General features: G+C 37.2%; 1 protein-coding gene across 1 annotated transcript in view; it reads left to right on the forward strand.

Moving 5' to 3' along the window:
- The window catches only part of fras1 (Fraser extracellular matrix complex subunit 1), a 139,640-nt gene that overhangs the window by 96,844 nt on the left and 28,207 nt on the right, over positions 1-14,589 (forward strand). Inside the window, exons 30-44 of the mRNA XM_053610739.1 lie at positions 345-504; positions 1,589-1,764; positions 3,918-4,034; positions 5,112-5,226; positions 5,604-5,741; positions 6,878-6,910; positions 8,735-8,866; positions 9,056-9,184; positions 9,588-9,835; positions 10,006-10,157; positions 10,917-11,079; positions 11,168-11,300; positions 12,552-12,739; positions 12,897-13,053; positions 14,182-14,445. Coding sequence (XP_053466714.1) covers positions 345-504; positions 1,589-1,764; positions 3,918-4,034; positions 5,112-5,226; positions 5,604-5,741; positions 6,878-6,910; positions 8,735-8,866; positions 9,056-9,184; positions 9,588-9,835; positions 10,006-10,157; positions 10,917-11,079; positions 11,168-11,300; positions 12,552-12,739; positions 12,897-13,053; positions 14,182-14,445 — 2,305 coding nt within the window. The remainder of the gene's footprint in view (positions 1-344; positions 505-1,588; positions 1,765-3,917; positions 4,035-5,111; positions 5,227-5,603; positions 5,742-6,877; positions 6,911-8,734; positions 8,867-9,055; positions 9,185-9,587; positions 9,836-10,005; positions 10,158-10,916; positions 11,080-11,167; positions 11,301-12,551; positions 12,740-12,896; positions 13,054-14,181; positions 14,446-14,589) is intronic.

Consider the following 14,589-nt stretch of genomic DNA (forward strand, 5'->3'; position numbering starts at 1 on the left):
AGGGTAGTAGCACTAAAATTAACGTCAAGCGCTTGTCATACTGTGGAACATGAGAACTTGAGAGATTAATGCAGTGGTGTTCTGGATCAGTAGAGGTTGGCTGAAGCATGTAATGTTTATTAGCAGCTTATATCAAGTAATTAAGTTTTTTTTTTTTTCTGAGCTGATTGAAAGGAATGAGTTCATATAGCCAACTAACTAACAATATTAATGTGTTTTTCCATCCATTGATTTTACATTATATCCAATGACAGTATTGTGTTGTAGAAATTGCTAGTGACTGATGTAAAACACACTGTACCATGGCATTAAATGGCAACAGCGTTTGTGATTTGTTTCTATAGAATGGACTTGCTCCTCACATGCGCTCAGTTCCTAAGACCTGGGTGAGAGAAGGAGGGATGGTGCAGCTGTCCAAGAAACATCTTAAGGCTGAGTATAAAGGAGCCAGTGACTCTGAGATCCTATACATCATCCAGTCTGACAACGGACAGCCCCAACACGGTACCACACATTCCCTCAAATCTTTACTAGAGCTACTTCCTGTCAGAGCTTCTGTAAACTATTCACGCTTCCTTTGTGCATGCTTCCCACAAAGAAAGTCTCATTTGCAAGACATAGTTATTATTCAGTATTCATCAGTCAGTTTTCTTTTAATCAAGACAATGCAATATAGTACAACAGAGTAAGAAAAACATTCCACCATATCTTGCCCACTAAATTAATGTAATATTTACAGTATATAATATATGCCTATACTGTTGAGGGCAAAAATTTATATCTGTCTTGTTTTGAGTGATAATATGAAAAATGTACCTCAGCTGTTTGCTGAGAGCAGTTAAAGGGATAGTCCACCCAAAAATGACAATTCTGTCATCAGTTACTCATCTTCATGTCGTTTCAAACCCATAAGACTTTCGTTCATCTTCGGAACACAAATGAAGACATTTTCATTGAAGCCTGGGAGATTTCTGCGCCTCCGTTTACAGTCCATGTAACCAAAACTTTCAAGCTCCAAAAAGTTCATAAAGGCATCGTAAAAGTAAAAGTAATACCGAAGATGAACGAAAGTCTTATGGGTAATTGATGACAGAGTTTTCATTTTTGGGTGAACTATCCCTTTAAGTTCAGAGTCAGAGGGAATCTGGAAACCAATCACAAGTCTTAAAACAGAAAATATTAGCGTTTTAATAAGTGGAGAAGAAATATGCAAAGACTTGATCAAAGAGTGGAAGAAAAATATCTGAGAAGACTAGTGTAGTGAGGAAAAAATAGATATTTTTACTAGAAATATTTTTAACACAAACTTTTTGCCTTTTTTGTTAATTACGTATGATTTAAAAAAAAAAAAAAAGAATCACATTAAATTACTTGTCTTATCATTTTGAAGTAAGTGTATACAAACCTTTACACTCAACTGTATTTAGTCCAGGATATAATATAAATATGAACATGAATTAAACTTTTTGAAGATAGTTAGCCTCTTGTAAGACATATCTTAAAACTAATGATTTGTATTAGTAACTACACAGTTGCTCTTTTCTTTTTTGGTAATTTAGCATTTGTGTGTGTGTGTATGTGTTTGTAGGTGAGATTGTGTTGGTGTCCATGGCAGCAGATGGTCCAGTGGAGGCCTGGCAGGCTTTTCCAGAGGGAAGAGATACAACACCAGCCTCCTCATTTACCCAGCAGGACGTCAATGAGGGCACTGTGTGGTACCGTCACTACGGGAGAGGCACTCAGAGAGACACCTTCCAGTTTCAGGTTACAAACACACACAAACACACACAACTGTTTTTATGTTATGTAGGTTCAAAGTGCCTCATTTTAAGTTTAAAGAGCAGAATTTGTGCCCTTAGCTTGATTGTTGTTTTTTTTGCTAAAGATCATTCAGGTTATCTTGATCTGACAGTAACAAGGTAAAATAAAAATGGCTGGTCTTTAAGATTGTTGTCTTTTTTTATTAACTTTTTTTAAAATTCAAAAGTTACCCTTGTATCTTAAATGTAAGGACAAATGTAAGGACATATTTTTCATCAAATAAAATCAAGATTAAAATGTCTGAATCAGTCTATTGGACAAAGGTCAGTCTATTGGACAACACGTCCTCATGGTTGTGAATTGAATTTGCTAAGGCAGTTATATAAGGAAATTATCAGAGGTGCACTGCTTGCCACTTGCTTTACACTCCTCTGCTCTGTCTATGTATGCTAATGTTTAGCTTTGTGGATTTTGTTACTACATTGACTTTGACATTTAGATAAAAACTGGATGAAATTTTTTTTGTAGTTTCTTATTACACTAATATAATACTAGGGAAGAGGAAATAGCATGCCTGATGTCATTGCAAGTAATTTACTTTTATTAAATGTATGTAGTGTAATAAATATGCTAGAGCAAAGCTACTAATTGTGCCACATCCCTTTGACCGATCTGCTTCATTTTATAAATAGTCTTGACTGTATGAACAGTTTATCATATATAGCATAACTATCAGTTTCATTGACTACAACTAAATCTAGACTAAAACTAACAATACCTAAATGGCTAAAACTATCATGTGGGTTGCTTAGAAATGTAAGACTGTAATTAAATCTTAGATGTTACAAATAGCACCGCCTTTTAATATTCCTTACATCGTTTAGTTACACTCCGGAGTGTAAATCTGTTTTATATGTCTATTTCTGTAAATATCTGAGTCAACTGTGTGACGAGAAGATGACAGTTGATTGTTGAAGTCAAGACGACTGATAGGGTTATATTCTGGTGTTTTGGATATTCAGAACAGCAATTCCTTCTTAAAGAAGAACATTATGTCTCTTCACACCTTAAAGTCCCCGTGAAGTGCCTTGAAACGTGCAGCATTAGTCGATCTGTTGACGTAATTTCCACTGAACAGGGTGTCAGGGATTCTCCCCCTTTTTAAATAGCCTTTAGCTATTAGCTTATAGCATTTAGCTTACCTCACAGCCCGGGCTAAACCGTACTTGACAGTTAGTACCATGGGAAAATGCCTGTCACAAAGACATGAGCTAGCACTCCTTCTTCAAAGTGAATTTCCTTCGTAAACAACTTACAGCTGGAAAACAGAATATCATTCACACATTCGAAGAGCCAAGGACACATTTACGACCCATGCTCGCTGATATGATTTCTCTCGCTCAACAACGGCAACTTCCACAAGGTGATTGTTATAATGTTGGGGGCGGGGCATTTCAGATTCTAGAGAGCATTTGAATGGACAGAAAATGTGATAAGAAGCTGAAGTGCAGAATGATGTCACCAAAATTGGTGGTGGAGAGAGACTGTAAATTTTGAAAACATATACAGTGGCCTCCACTAATATTGGCATCCTTGGTAAATATGAGCAAAGGAGGCGGTGAAAAAATGGCACTTTAAAAGTGTCTCTAAACATTAGTTTGTATCAGATGACCCAGTTTAATACTAAATCCAATCCACTCAAATGGTAAAACTTTATCCCCCCCTTCCAATAAATACCCTTGAGAAGTACTTGAGATATCAGCTCGAACGTCATTGTTCTTGGAGCAATAAATTCTTTCCTGAGAAATAAACTTCTCACCTTTTTTTTTGCTCTTGCAAGAAAAATGTTGAACACGGAACTTTAAAATTGTTCGTGTATAAAATCCTGCAGAAATATTTGATGTGTTGGAACAAGAAAGCAGTGGTTTATAACTGAAATTATCATGCCTCTGAGTCCAAATGGAGATAAATGTAGAGATGTGGAAATGACTAACATTATGTGAAAGTTTTCTGTGCGGTTATTTTCTGCACATTGCAGACTTGAGATTAAGAGAGCTTAATAAAGAATTGATTAAGTTTAAATGAATGCGCTGTAGTGACGGGTAGTGACATGTACTGTATATGCTGTGTTTTTTTTGCCAAATATGATGCTGCAGGTGTCTGCTGAGACTTTCCCAGACACACGCAGTGACGCTCAGACCTTCACGATTGGAGTGATGCCTCAGACTCCTGGTCTTCCTCAGCTCACTCCTGGAGCAGATCTCCAGATCAATGTAATGGACACATCACAGAGCGCACATTCTCGTGTATAGTTTCATTGAGTGCAAAAGTTTGCATCCTTAATGGCTTTTGAAATAAAAGGATAGCTATAATCGATTTTAAAGTTATCTATGTGGAGGAACCAAAAGGTGCTTATTGAATACGAAAGAAAGAAGGCAGAGGCAGATATTTAAAGTTACTCGAAAACTTTTGCATTGATATAATTTAGATTTTTTTTAAAAATATCTATAGCCATTTTTGATACTTTATGACAATAAAAGAACATCTACAAAACTGTTATGGTTATTTCATTTCCTTTACTGTCTCCTAAAGGGATTCAGATTTTTGCACTCTATTGTTTTTTTAATATCAATAGTTTTAAGATAAATTGTAGGTTAGTCTGAATATATACAAGTCTTGAGGGTAAAAATATTGTCCACATTATTTCTCATTTATGAAAAACTAACTTATCTACTTTTCAAACATCATTCTTCACGCTCAAAGATGTTTGATATTTGTTTTTTTACTGAAAGGATTACAATAGCACATAGAAGACTGTATTAACTGAGTCAATATCACACGGTGTGTTAGAAGGATATGTGTTGCCATTTGAATGAAATACATGGTGACATCTGGGGAATTTTTTTTAATTATGGATATTCATATATTGTTATGAAATATTAGTATTTATTTATTATTAATATATTTATAATAGTTCATATTTATTTCAAGTTATTTGTCTCAGTTTAATCCTTTTTGCATAAGCTGATTAAAATATTGTAGTCATTTTTAATAAATCATTAGATAAAACATTTATTTCGTAAATTGAAGGGTTCTTGATAGCGGAGTCAGAATTCTGGACCAGGCTGGACCAAGCTAAATTGAAATCTAAGATTAATTTTGGTGCAGCTGTTTTATTTGTGCAGTGCTTTGTGTGTGTCCTCCTGCCTGCTGTTCAGAAGTGTAATAAAGCTGACTTAATCTCAGCAATCTCCAGACATCATGTATTTCATCTGGGTGATTTTTTGTTGTTGATGGCTGTTGTGTGTGTGTGTGTGTGTGTGTGTGTGTGTGTGCGCGTGTGTGTACAGGCACAGGAAGATCGCGTTACCCTGATAACACCCTCCGTTCTCTCCTTCACTGACTCAGAGACGCCAAGCAACAAGTTGATTTACAACATCACCAAACCACTACCTCCAGGCCAGGGTAACTTGAACCTCTGTTATAGCTTAATATGATTCAAACCAATAGCTCTGACAAACACTGTGCCAGCGAGCTGTGAAAGGAAGTTTTAAAAATTACAGTCAGTGGATAATTCAGTGGTATTCTGAAAAATATTATTTCTTCACATTGCTTTACATATTGGTGTTTTAGTGTGCTTTTAAAGTAAGATACATTACTTCTCGTAGTCCTTTTCTACCAGCAAGATAGCAGTGCTGGCTAAAGACCTTTGATACCAATAATACCTACAGTGAGAAACTGAAGAGTATTATATTACTAGGACAACTGCAAATCTTTTTTATAGTGATTCAGCATCTCATTGCTCTGGAGATCCATTTATAAAACTTCTGTGTTTCTTTCAGGCACTCTGGAACACGGGGACAGGCCATACACTCATGTCCACTTTTTCACTCAGGCTGATGTAGATGCTGGAAAAATCATCTACAGGCCACCACAGGCTCCGTCTCATCTGCAGGAGCTTTACCAGTACTCCTTCACTGGTAGGTCACTGGAAACATGCAACAAATATATCAGAGCCTTATGACTTGGCCTTCAATCCTGTTTAATTTTGTAAGATAATAGTTTTGTACGATAATTTCTGATAATATCCTAGTTGGACATACATAATATGTCTTCAAGTATCTCGATTATTATCAGTATGAACCACAGTTATTTTACATGAGTAAAATCAAGTGTACTGCATATATCTATATCTATATATGCATATATGTGTATGTATATACATTACATACACACGCACGCACACACACACACACACACACACACACACACAGATTCAATATGTAATACCTTGAAAAACTTCAGAAAAACTGTCCAGAAGTCTACACTAATAATAGTATTCTGTGGTACAGTACCGGTTTCTACTGCACATTACACTCATCAGTAGTAGTAGTAGTAGTAGTAGTAATAGTAGTAGTTGTTGTACCTATAGTACTAGTAGTGGTAAGAGCAGGACGAGTAGTAGTAATAGTAGTGGTCTTAATAGTACTGGTAGTGTTTATTATTATTATTAGTAGTAGTAGTAATAGTAGTGTGGTAGACATAGAGGACTAGTGGCTAGCATGCCATGGCCTGGGTTTGATTCCCTGTCAGGGAACCAACCCTGACCACTGGAGGGTGCACTCTCAGTGCCGGTTCCAAGCCGGGAAAATGGGGAGGGTTGCATCAGGAAGGACATCCGGTGTAAAATTTGTGCCAGAATCAAAACATGTGGCTTGGTGATCCGCTGTGGCAACCTAAATGGGAGCAGTCGAAATTACAAAAAAAATAAATAGTATAAATGCTAATTTATATTTTCTCAATGTTACATTGTATTGCTGTTTAGACTCACATAGCTATTTTAAAATAGATGCAATGCATGAAGTGAAGACTTACCATTGCATTGTAATACTGGGGTTCAGAATGCCTCAAACACAAAATTGTATGCTACTGTCTGAGAAGTTAAATGTTTAGATTTGCCCAAACTGAACCAATAGTGCCTTACTATTAACAAAGCCGTGTCCTGACTGCATTATTAGCAATTTAAACAGTTATTGACTTTTGACTGCACCTCACAAGCCCTGAAAGTTCTGTGCTCCTCCACATCTACTCTACTCACAGTGTTTCATTTCTGCAGGCCTGCCAGAGTCAGTGAACTTCCATTTCACAGGTATATTGCCTCAGCAGCTTTCTCAACTCCCCTTTTCATCTCTTTGTCACTCTCTCTCTCTCTCTCTCTCTCTCTCTGTCTCTCTCTCTCTCTCTCTCTCTCTCTCTCTCTCTCTCTCTCTCTCTCTGTCTCTCTCTCTCTCTCTCTCTCTCTCTGTTGCTCATTGTATTCATCTCTGCCAGCCTTCAAGCCTTCCTTCACACAGTAACCTAATCTTTCTTCGGCTTTCGTTTCCATGGTCATTATATGTGGGGCTCGGTCTGGAGGATATGACTTATTTTTCCCTTCCTTCATCTTTCTCCCTCTCCGTCTTCTATCATACTATATGCCTCTCTCTATATTCTGTTTGACAAGAGGATACAGCCATCCCTCCATCATTCTCACAGGATGGCTGTGAATTAGAGCCATAATTCCAAACACACACGTTGACTCCCAGGGTCTACCATTTTGAATTTGAGCTTGTTTAATGGGGGGATATGTGATATTGTGTTTTTGTACGGCCCAAGCTTGAGTTATAAAATATGTGAGTATTAAAGGATAAATACATAGAAAATTAGATGCCAAGACTGGGAGGAAAATTTTATACAAAAGCAGCTTGTTCACATCACATTGTTGCAATAGAATATTAATGAACGTAAATAATTTTGCATCAGCAAAACGTATATTTCTTTTAACACTGAACACAAGTAAAATGTGGGCTAAAGCTACTTTAGAAAGTGTGTCACTTCTCTTAACCCTTTTAACCTAAGACCTAACAGGGGTCCAGATTCCTCAATCATATAATTGAATATGTTTCCTTTTATTTTCACTGTAGTTAATGAATAATTTGTTGTGGTTACTGAATAATATAAGTTAAGGGGAAACACTGAATAATATGATTGAATCTAAATGGATTAACAATTGCAGATAGTTGCAGCTTAACCTTGTGGTTCTCCTTCAAAAACTGTTGGTTTATGACAGACCATTCACTTATGGGCTGATTATTTTTTCTTTATGTGGCAACTTTACCATGGTTTTGTTCGGAGAAATAGTTTCATTTGATATTGTAATCAGTTTCCTTATCACCAGTTTCTGTTTCCAGGCCTGAATTAAGTTTAAATTGATTAAAATAGGCAAATTTATTCAAATGCCTTTTGAAGAAGGTCGAAGCAGTTCACCTAAACAAAGTAAAGCTCTATGCTACTACTTCAATATCAACATCAAAATGCCAAGTTTTCAGTACTTCATCAAAGCAAAATTCTGCATAATCAAAATCTACCCATTGAGGGTTTTTTTTTAATGAATGTATTTTATTGCCTGTCTCTAATCACTGTGCCTGTGCACATATTTAATACATATACCACAGTTCTCTGCAGTGTTTCATTGCAAATACACATGACAATTTTTTTTCAGTGTAAAGGGGCTCAGTTACACAGTTTATTTGTCACATCGTCCTAGCTTCTTCTTTTTTTCATTGTCTCTCCTGAGAACTGCTGCTGTTCACTCTCACATATGATGCATAGTGATGTGAATTGCTTATAAATTGAATGGGGCCAAAGTTAAAGTCAACTCTGGCTGATTACTCTCTACTATCTCATTTATCCTGTCAACCTTGTTATTTCTGTTGTCTTGATCTCTTTGATATTATCTATATCAAATGCTTAGCCTTGCTTCCTAGAAAACTCTCTTTAGATGTCCTTGGCAGCTTTATAGTAATTATGACAACCCATAACCTTAGTTTTGTTTATCATTTATGTCTAGGGCTATTGCTGAATGTGTGAATGCTCATTCTGTATATTTGTTAGTGTAAGGTAATCTCTTAACTACTTGGCTTACATGTTCCAGTAACTGATGGACATCATACCACCCCTGAGATGGACTTTTCCATCCTGCTGTTGACCAATCATCAGCAACCTCCAGTTTTTCAGATCTTGGACCCAGTGCTGGAGGTGACCCTGGGAGGCAGAGCACCAATCGGTACAATACATCTTTAGCAACATGATCCATGCTAGTTACAATTAACTTGAGAACCATTTGTGTAGAATACAGTGGTCAAAAGCTTTCTGAGTTCTCTATTTTCCGGGTAAAACTGAGTTAAAAGGGAAAATGTAGCCTGTGAGGAAAAAAAAAAGTTTAATTACCCTTGTGGTTCTCCTTGCCCTGTAGGTGGTCAGCAGTTGGCAGTAACAGATGCTGACACTGCACCAGATGAGCTAGAGTTTGAGCTGGTGGAGGGTCCAGTGCATGGAACCCTACTCAGAGTGGACTTTGGCTCTCAGACCCCAATGGTTAATGGTAGGTTCACTCAAATACAATCCATGCTTCTTCTAGTGCACTCATAAAAATAAAAAAAAGAAGATTCCTTCTTAAGGGGTTCTATGTTGGACCATACAACATATTGCTCCCCTATTAGACAGGGTATTTAGAAAGCTACGAGCCCTTAACTATCCATGGAATCTTTGATGAACCAATTTGTAAGAGTGTATGTTCTGTGGTTCTCAAATTTTTAAACTTTTGGAAAAAGTTCATTAGTTGTAGTTCCTGTGAAAAGATTCAGTAGGATTCCGTAGTCTGTTCAGTAGGATTTCAGAACCTTCTATACATGCTCATGATAGCACAAAAAACTAATTTCCTATAAAACAACTTCACAAATATTAAATCTTGGTCCGTCCGTCTCTATGCTAAATGTATGGACCAGGTGACACCTTCACCTTCAATGACATCACCAGGAATGTCCTTCAGTATGAGCATTCTGGTCTCACCACTGAGAAGGACACCATGATCTTCTCTGTAACGGATGGAATGACCCTGACACCCACCACGGTGCAGGTGAACGTGTTAGAGGTCAGAGGCGATGGTCCCAGACGTGACCCTAAGGCCTTGCTGTCGATGGAAGTGGCAGAGAAGAGCAGCACTGTCATCAGACACTCGCATCTGGCTTATGTGGTGAGATAATGTGGATTATGTGGAATTGATCATTAGATGTGTATTGTATTCTAGCTTGCTTTTGTATGGTTTTATACAGTAAATCTTTTATCGGGCCAGTTTTTCAGCTGTTCATAAACATTACCAGGGGACATCGTTAATTTGGTCTATGTTCTAAACCACATCTTCAGGACAATGACTCCTCAGATGATAAGATTCGTATCCAGCTTGTTTCGGTGCCCATGTATGGGATCCTTACCAGGACAAATTCTGCCTCAGACCATGAAGAACTCAATGAGTATTCTTCCTTCACAATGGAGGACATCAACCACCACAAGATTCGGTACAGTTATATCATTTATAGCAATAATCAATTATGTCATTTGTGAGATTCATATCAGCTTTGCTTTGCTTAAAAAAAGCTTTTCACACACAAATGTGGTACCAGTTCACACAGTCAGAACATTATGCTCACTGGCACCTTTTATTTTTTATTTCTTATAACAAGTAGTATTTGCATTGTTGTATTACTTTAATGGATTTTAAAAAAAAACAAAAACATAAATACAGATGAAATAATTGCAAACTGGATCATTTATTGAGTGTTGTTTGTGTATAGAAATAGAAATATAGAACCTTATTATACAGCCTTCTCATAATACTTTGCACTATTATGTGAATGTGGGGAGATGCGCAGTAAATTAGCACAATGGCCTCGAAATTGTGTTACGCATTTCTCCAGTGATGTGCTAAAAGCTACTGAGAAGTTTATTTTGATGAAACCCAAAACCTATATGCACATTTATTGATACCCAAGCTGAGATGATTATTGGCTTTAATGTAACTGAAATAAAATTGCAGTAAGTTTCTTCTGAAAGTGATACAAAACATTAGGTCTTTGGTCAGAAAGTTAGTCTTTTAGACTGAAAGAAAACCAGACTAGAATAGTTAGACTAGTATGACTATTTGTTTGACTATATCTATTAATTAACTGTGTATTCCAGGTCACCATCATTAAATACTCAGTATCTGGATGAGTACATATATTGTAGCTGTTAGAACAAATTAATTATTAATTTGCTTATGTACTCTGTGCAAACAGGTATGTCACATCATTTGATACCGGTAACCAGCCTGTCACAGATATCTTCCACTTCATTGTCTATGATGCTGAGAACAACCGCCTGGACAACCAGATGTGCACCATTACCATCACCTCTGTGCAGAGACAGCCACCTGTAGTCACTGTACACAGTGGTATCAAGGTTAGCGTTCTCTCCACCTGACTCACTGTTTTATTGTCTGGAATGCTTTGAACTCAAGGGGACACTTTTCACTTTTTTGGGTTTTCAGGTCCAGGAGGGAGGCCGAGTCCAACTGTCAGCCAGTCATATCATCGCATCTGACCCTGACACATCACAAAAGGATCTACTCGTGTGGCTGATCAGTCCTCCAAAGTATGGCTTTATTGAGAATACAAAACGAGGTGGGTTTTAAATACGAGTAGTTTGCCACAGAAAGCTTGCTTTAACACATGGAGCAATAACTGGCATGAAACATAGAACATATATAATGCACCAGGCCCCAAAGACACACACATATACACAACCACTGAAATGGAAATGGACTAATCAATATATAACCAGTAATATATAGTTATATAATAAACAATAACTGACTTTGTGAACTGATCTAAGCAAATTTGCATAAATGAAAGTAAGTAATAGCCAGAGAAACTGTATATACCCAAGAAAATGTTTGTAATTAGCCACAGAATTTTCACTGAGCATGGAGGCTTTTACCACAAAAATACAGTAGACCAACACATTTTTACAAATAAGGGAAATGTTAACTTGTCTGATGAGCTGCAAATGATGCAGAAGAATACATTTCTAACTATCATTCTTTGATCAAGTAGTCATATTTCAGATGGTTTTATTCTGCATGTCATTGGATTACTAATTCCTCCAGATCCCCTCGCGTAGCCTCGTCCCCGACTAGTTTCCCTGATTGTCCCTCCATGATGACAGGGTTATAATGCACCACATATCAATTTACCTTTGTCCATGTCTCCTTGGCCAGTAACTTCACTATCCAGAGTTTGTGATCCCCTTTTGGGTTGTTTTCTCTCAGCATAACTTCCTTGAGCTGTCTTGCTGAGTTGTTTTTTTATTATTATTATTATTATTATTATTATTATTATTATTATTATTATCACTCCTATTGCCCATAAAATGTTTTGTTAAAATGTTCCCTGAAAAAAGTTCCTTCACAAATTGAACTGAAAACATTCATTGAAGATTGTGTGAAAACTGAGCTTCACTAACTTGTTCATGAATAGAGGGCTCATTCACAATGTTCAAAAAAAGAATGGTGCAAAAATTGGAGAGGATATGAATCATGAATCATGAAAGGGCACTGAACTAAAAGGGAAAGGCAGCTCATTTTTCATCTTGCTTTCAGAAGGAGTGCTGTTGTTAACCATTTGTTTTGTCTTACTCCCTTGAACTGTTTGTAGTTTTTTTCTTTAATGATTGTAATATATTGCCATACCTAACTGTCAGATTTTTGTGGCTCAAAGTTTATTTTTGGTGTGAGGAATAGTGTATGTTTATTTATTTGTCTCCTTATTTTGTCTTCGATAGCTGCATTTTGATTTAACTCCTTGTGAAGTGTGTTCATGACCTAATCGTAATGGGTCGTGTTTTGTCTGTATGCACTCCTTGTTTGTCCACAGCTGGGTCGACAGGTGAAGCACGTATAATCAATCCTGATGTTCCGTTCACAATTGAGGACCTCACCTCAGACCACATTTTCTATGTTCAAAATGTCCACCAAGCAAATGTCCACCAAGATGTCTTTAGCTTCTACATTAGTGATGGCTCCAGCCAGACAGAAGCTTTTGATGTCACCATTGATATCCAGGTATCACTGTTTTATTTTTCTCCTCAAGACCTTTCAAACGGTGTTCAGTGCACATCGTATCCCAGTTTGCTGGACACATTAGATGAATCACACTCTCAAATTCTGTAGCAAGAAGAAGGGAGTTCTGTAATTAAATTTGCATCTGTAAAAATTTCAGCACACTAAGGAAGACCGAATCCCAGTTATCTCTGTAAACAGCATCCATGTGGAGGAGAACACAGGCGTCGTCATCACCAATTCCTCCCTCAGTGTGTTGGATCTGGATACACCAGAGAATGAGATTGTGCTTACTATCACCAAAAAGCCTTCCTACGGTCTGTTTCTTTCTTCTTACGCTTTTTTTTCTGCTCTCTTCCGCCACACCTTTATAAGTAATATAGATTTTTTATGTGCTGTGGGGTTTGTGTTGTCCATTTTGTGCTCTCTGCCTATTATGTGTGTATTGTAAAATTATATTGTCTTTACAAAAGCTTAGTGCATATAATTAAGGCGTCCTAAAAATATCTTTCTGTTTCTGTCACTGCTTTAGAACAGACCTCCAAAATCAACTGATGAGGCAATGAAAGGTCACCATTATTACTTTTAGGGCTACTGTGTCAGAGGGGGTTCAGCTTTTTTTGAGTCAGTATTATGACTCATTCCTGAGAAATGGCAGGAACCAATGTAGCTGAAGTATGCCCAAAATAATACAGGACAGGAACGCTGCCGCCTCACTAAAAAATAAATAAGTAAATAAAAAATCACAAAGGCCTGCAGGGAGAGATCAAAACTCTGGCTTTATTGTATTATTTGTTAGGGAGTTGTGTTTTTGTGCTTGGCTGTGCTGAGTCATAAAATGTGATAGAATTTTCTGTAAATGTGTATGGTGTATACAATTACAAATAAAAAAAATATATGTTTACTATTGCGCTATGGTCTTGAATGAAGCACCATTTCATTTCAGTGTATATGAGCTATAAAGAGGAATGACAGAAAAAAACATACTTGATTTGATACTGAAAATGTCGGAAAACACAACTTTTCTACTTTTTCAGTGAAAGCAGAGGTCAAACCGAACATGAATAAAATTCACCCAGCATTAAAGCCATTTCACTGAAGGGGAAAGGATGTGGAAGATGCAAATTTGCTTCTGGTAGCAGTTGTTTTCATTTCTTGCCCAGTCCATCTAAGTGAATTTGCAAATCATGGTTTTGTGAACCCATAGAAGACAAGAAGGGGCTTAGAAAAAATGCAGGGCAGGATGTTCTGTTAATTATTTATTTTTGTTTGCATGGACACATCTCCTTCACCAGCATACACTAGGGTTTTTTGTGGCTCATTTCACTTATTTCTCTTCACCTGCTAGGATTTTCTTGTTAGTTATCTCAGCAGTTTTGTCTATACATTATTATTATTTGCAGGCATTTTCACACACTTTCAACACTCTTTTAACTTCTTTACAGGCAAGTTGCGCAGAAGACAGTTCTACTCACAGCCTCTAGAGACTGGTAAGGTGCTCCATCAGGGTTCCACATTCACCTACCAGGATATCCTAGACGAGTTGCTGGTGTACACTCCTGATACACATGGATCAGTGACTGACGAGATTCACTTCTCTGTAACGGATGGAGTGCACACGGAGATGGGCCGCCTGGAGTTCAGCATGGATGTCAAAAAGAGTGAAGGACCCAGAGTCACAATTAACAGAGGCCTTCAGTTAGCAGCAGGTCAGTATAAAGTATAAAGCACTACCTGATGGGATATAGAGTGGCTGGCCATTGGAACCACATTTTTTAGGATGTGCAAAAGATCTTTATATGGACACTTTGCAGCATTTTCTTTGCAATCTGAATATTTATTTATAATTAGAA

This window comes from Ictalurus furcatus, chromosome 22 (genome assembly GCF_023375685.1).
Source record: "Ictalurus furcatus strain D&B chromosome 22, Billie_1.0, whole genome shotgun sequence".
Taxonomy (NCBI): Eukaryota; Metazoa; Chordata; class Actinopteri; order Siluriformes; family Ictaluridae; genus Ictalurus; species Ictalurus furcatus.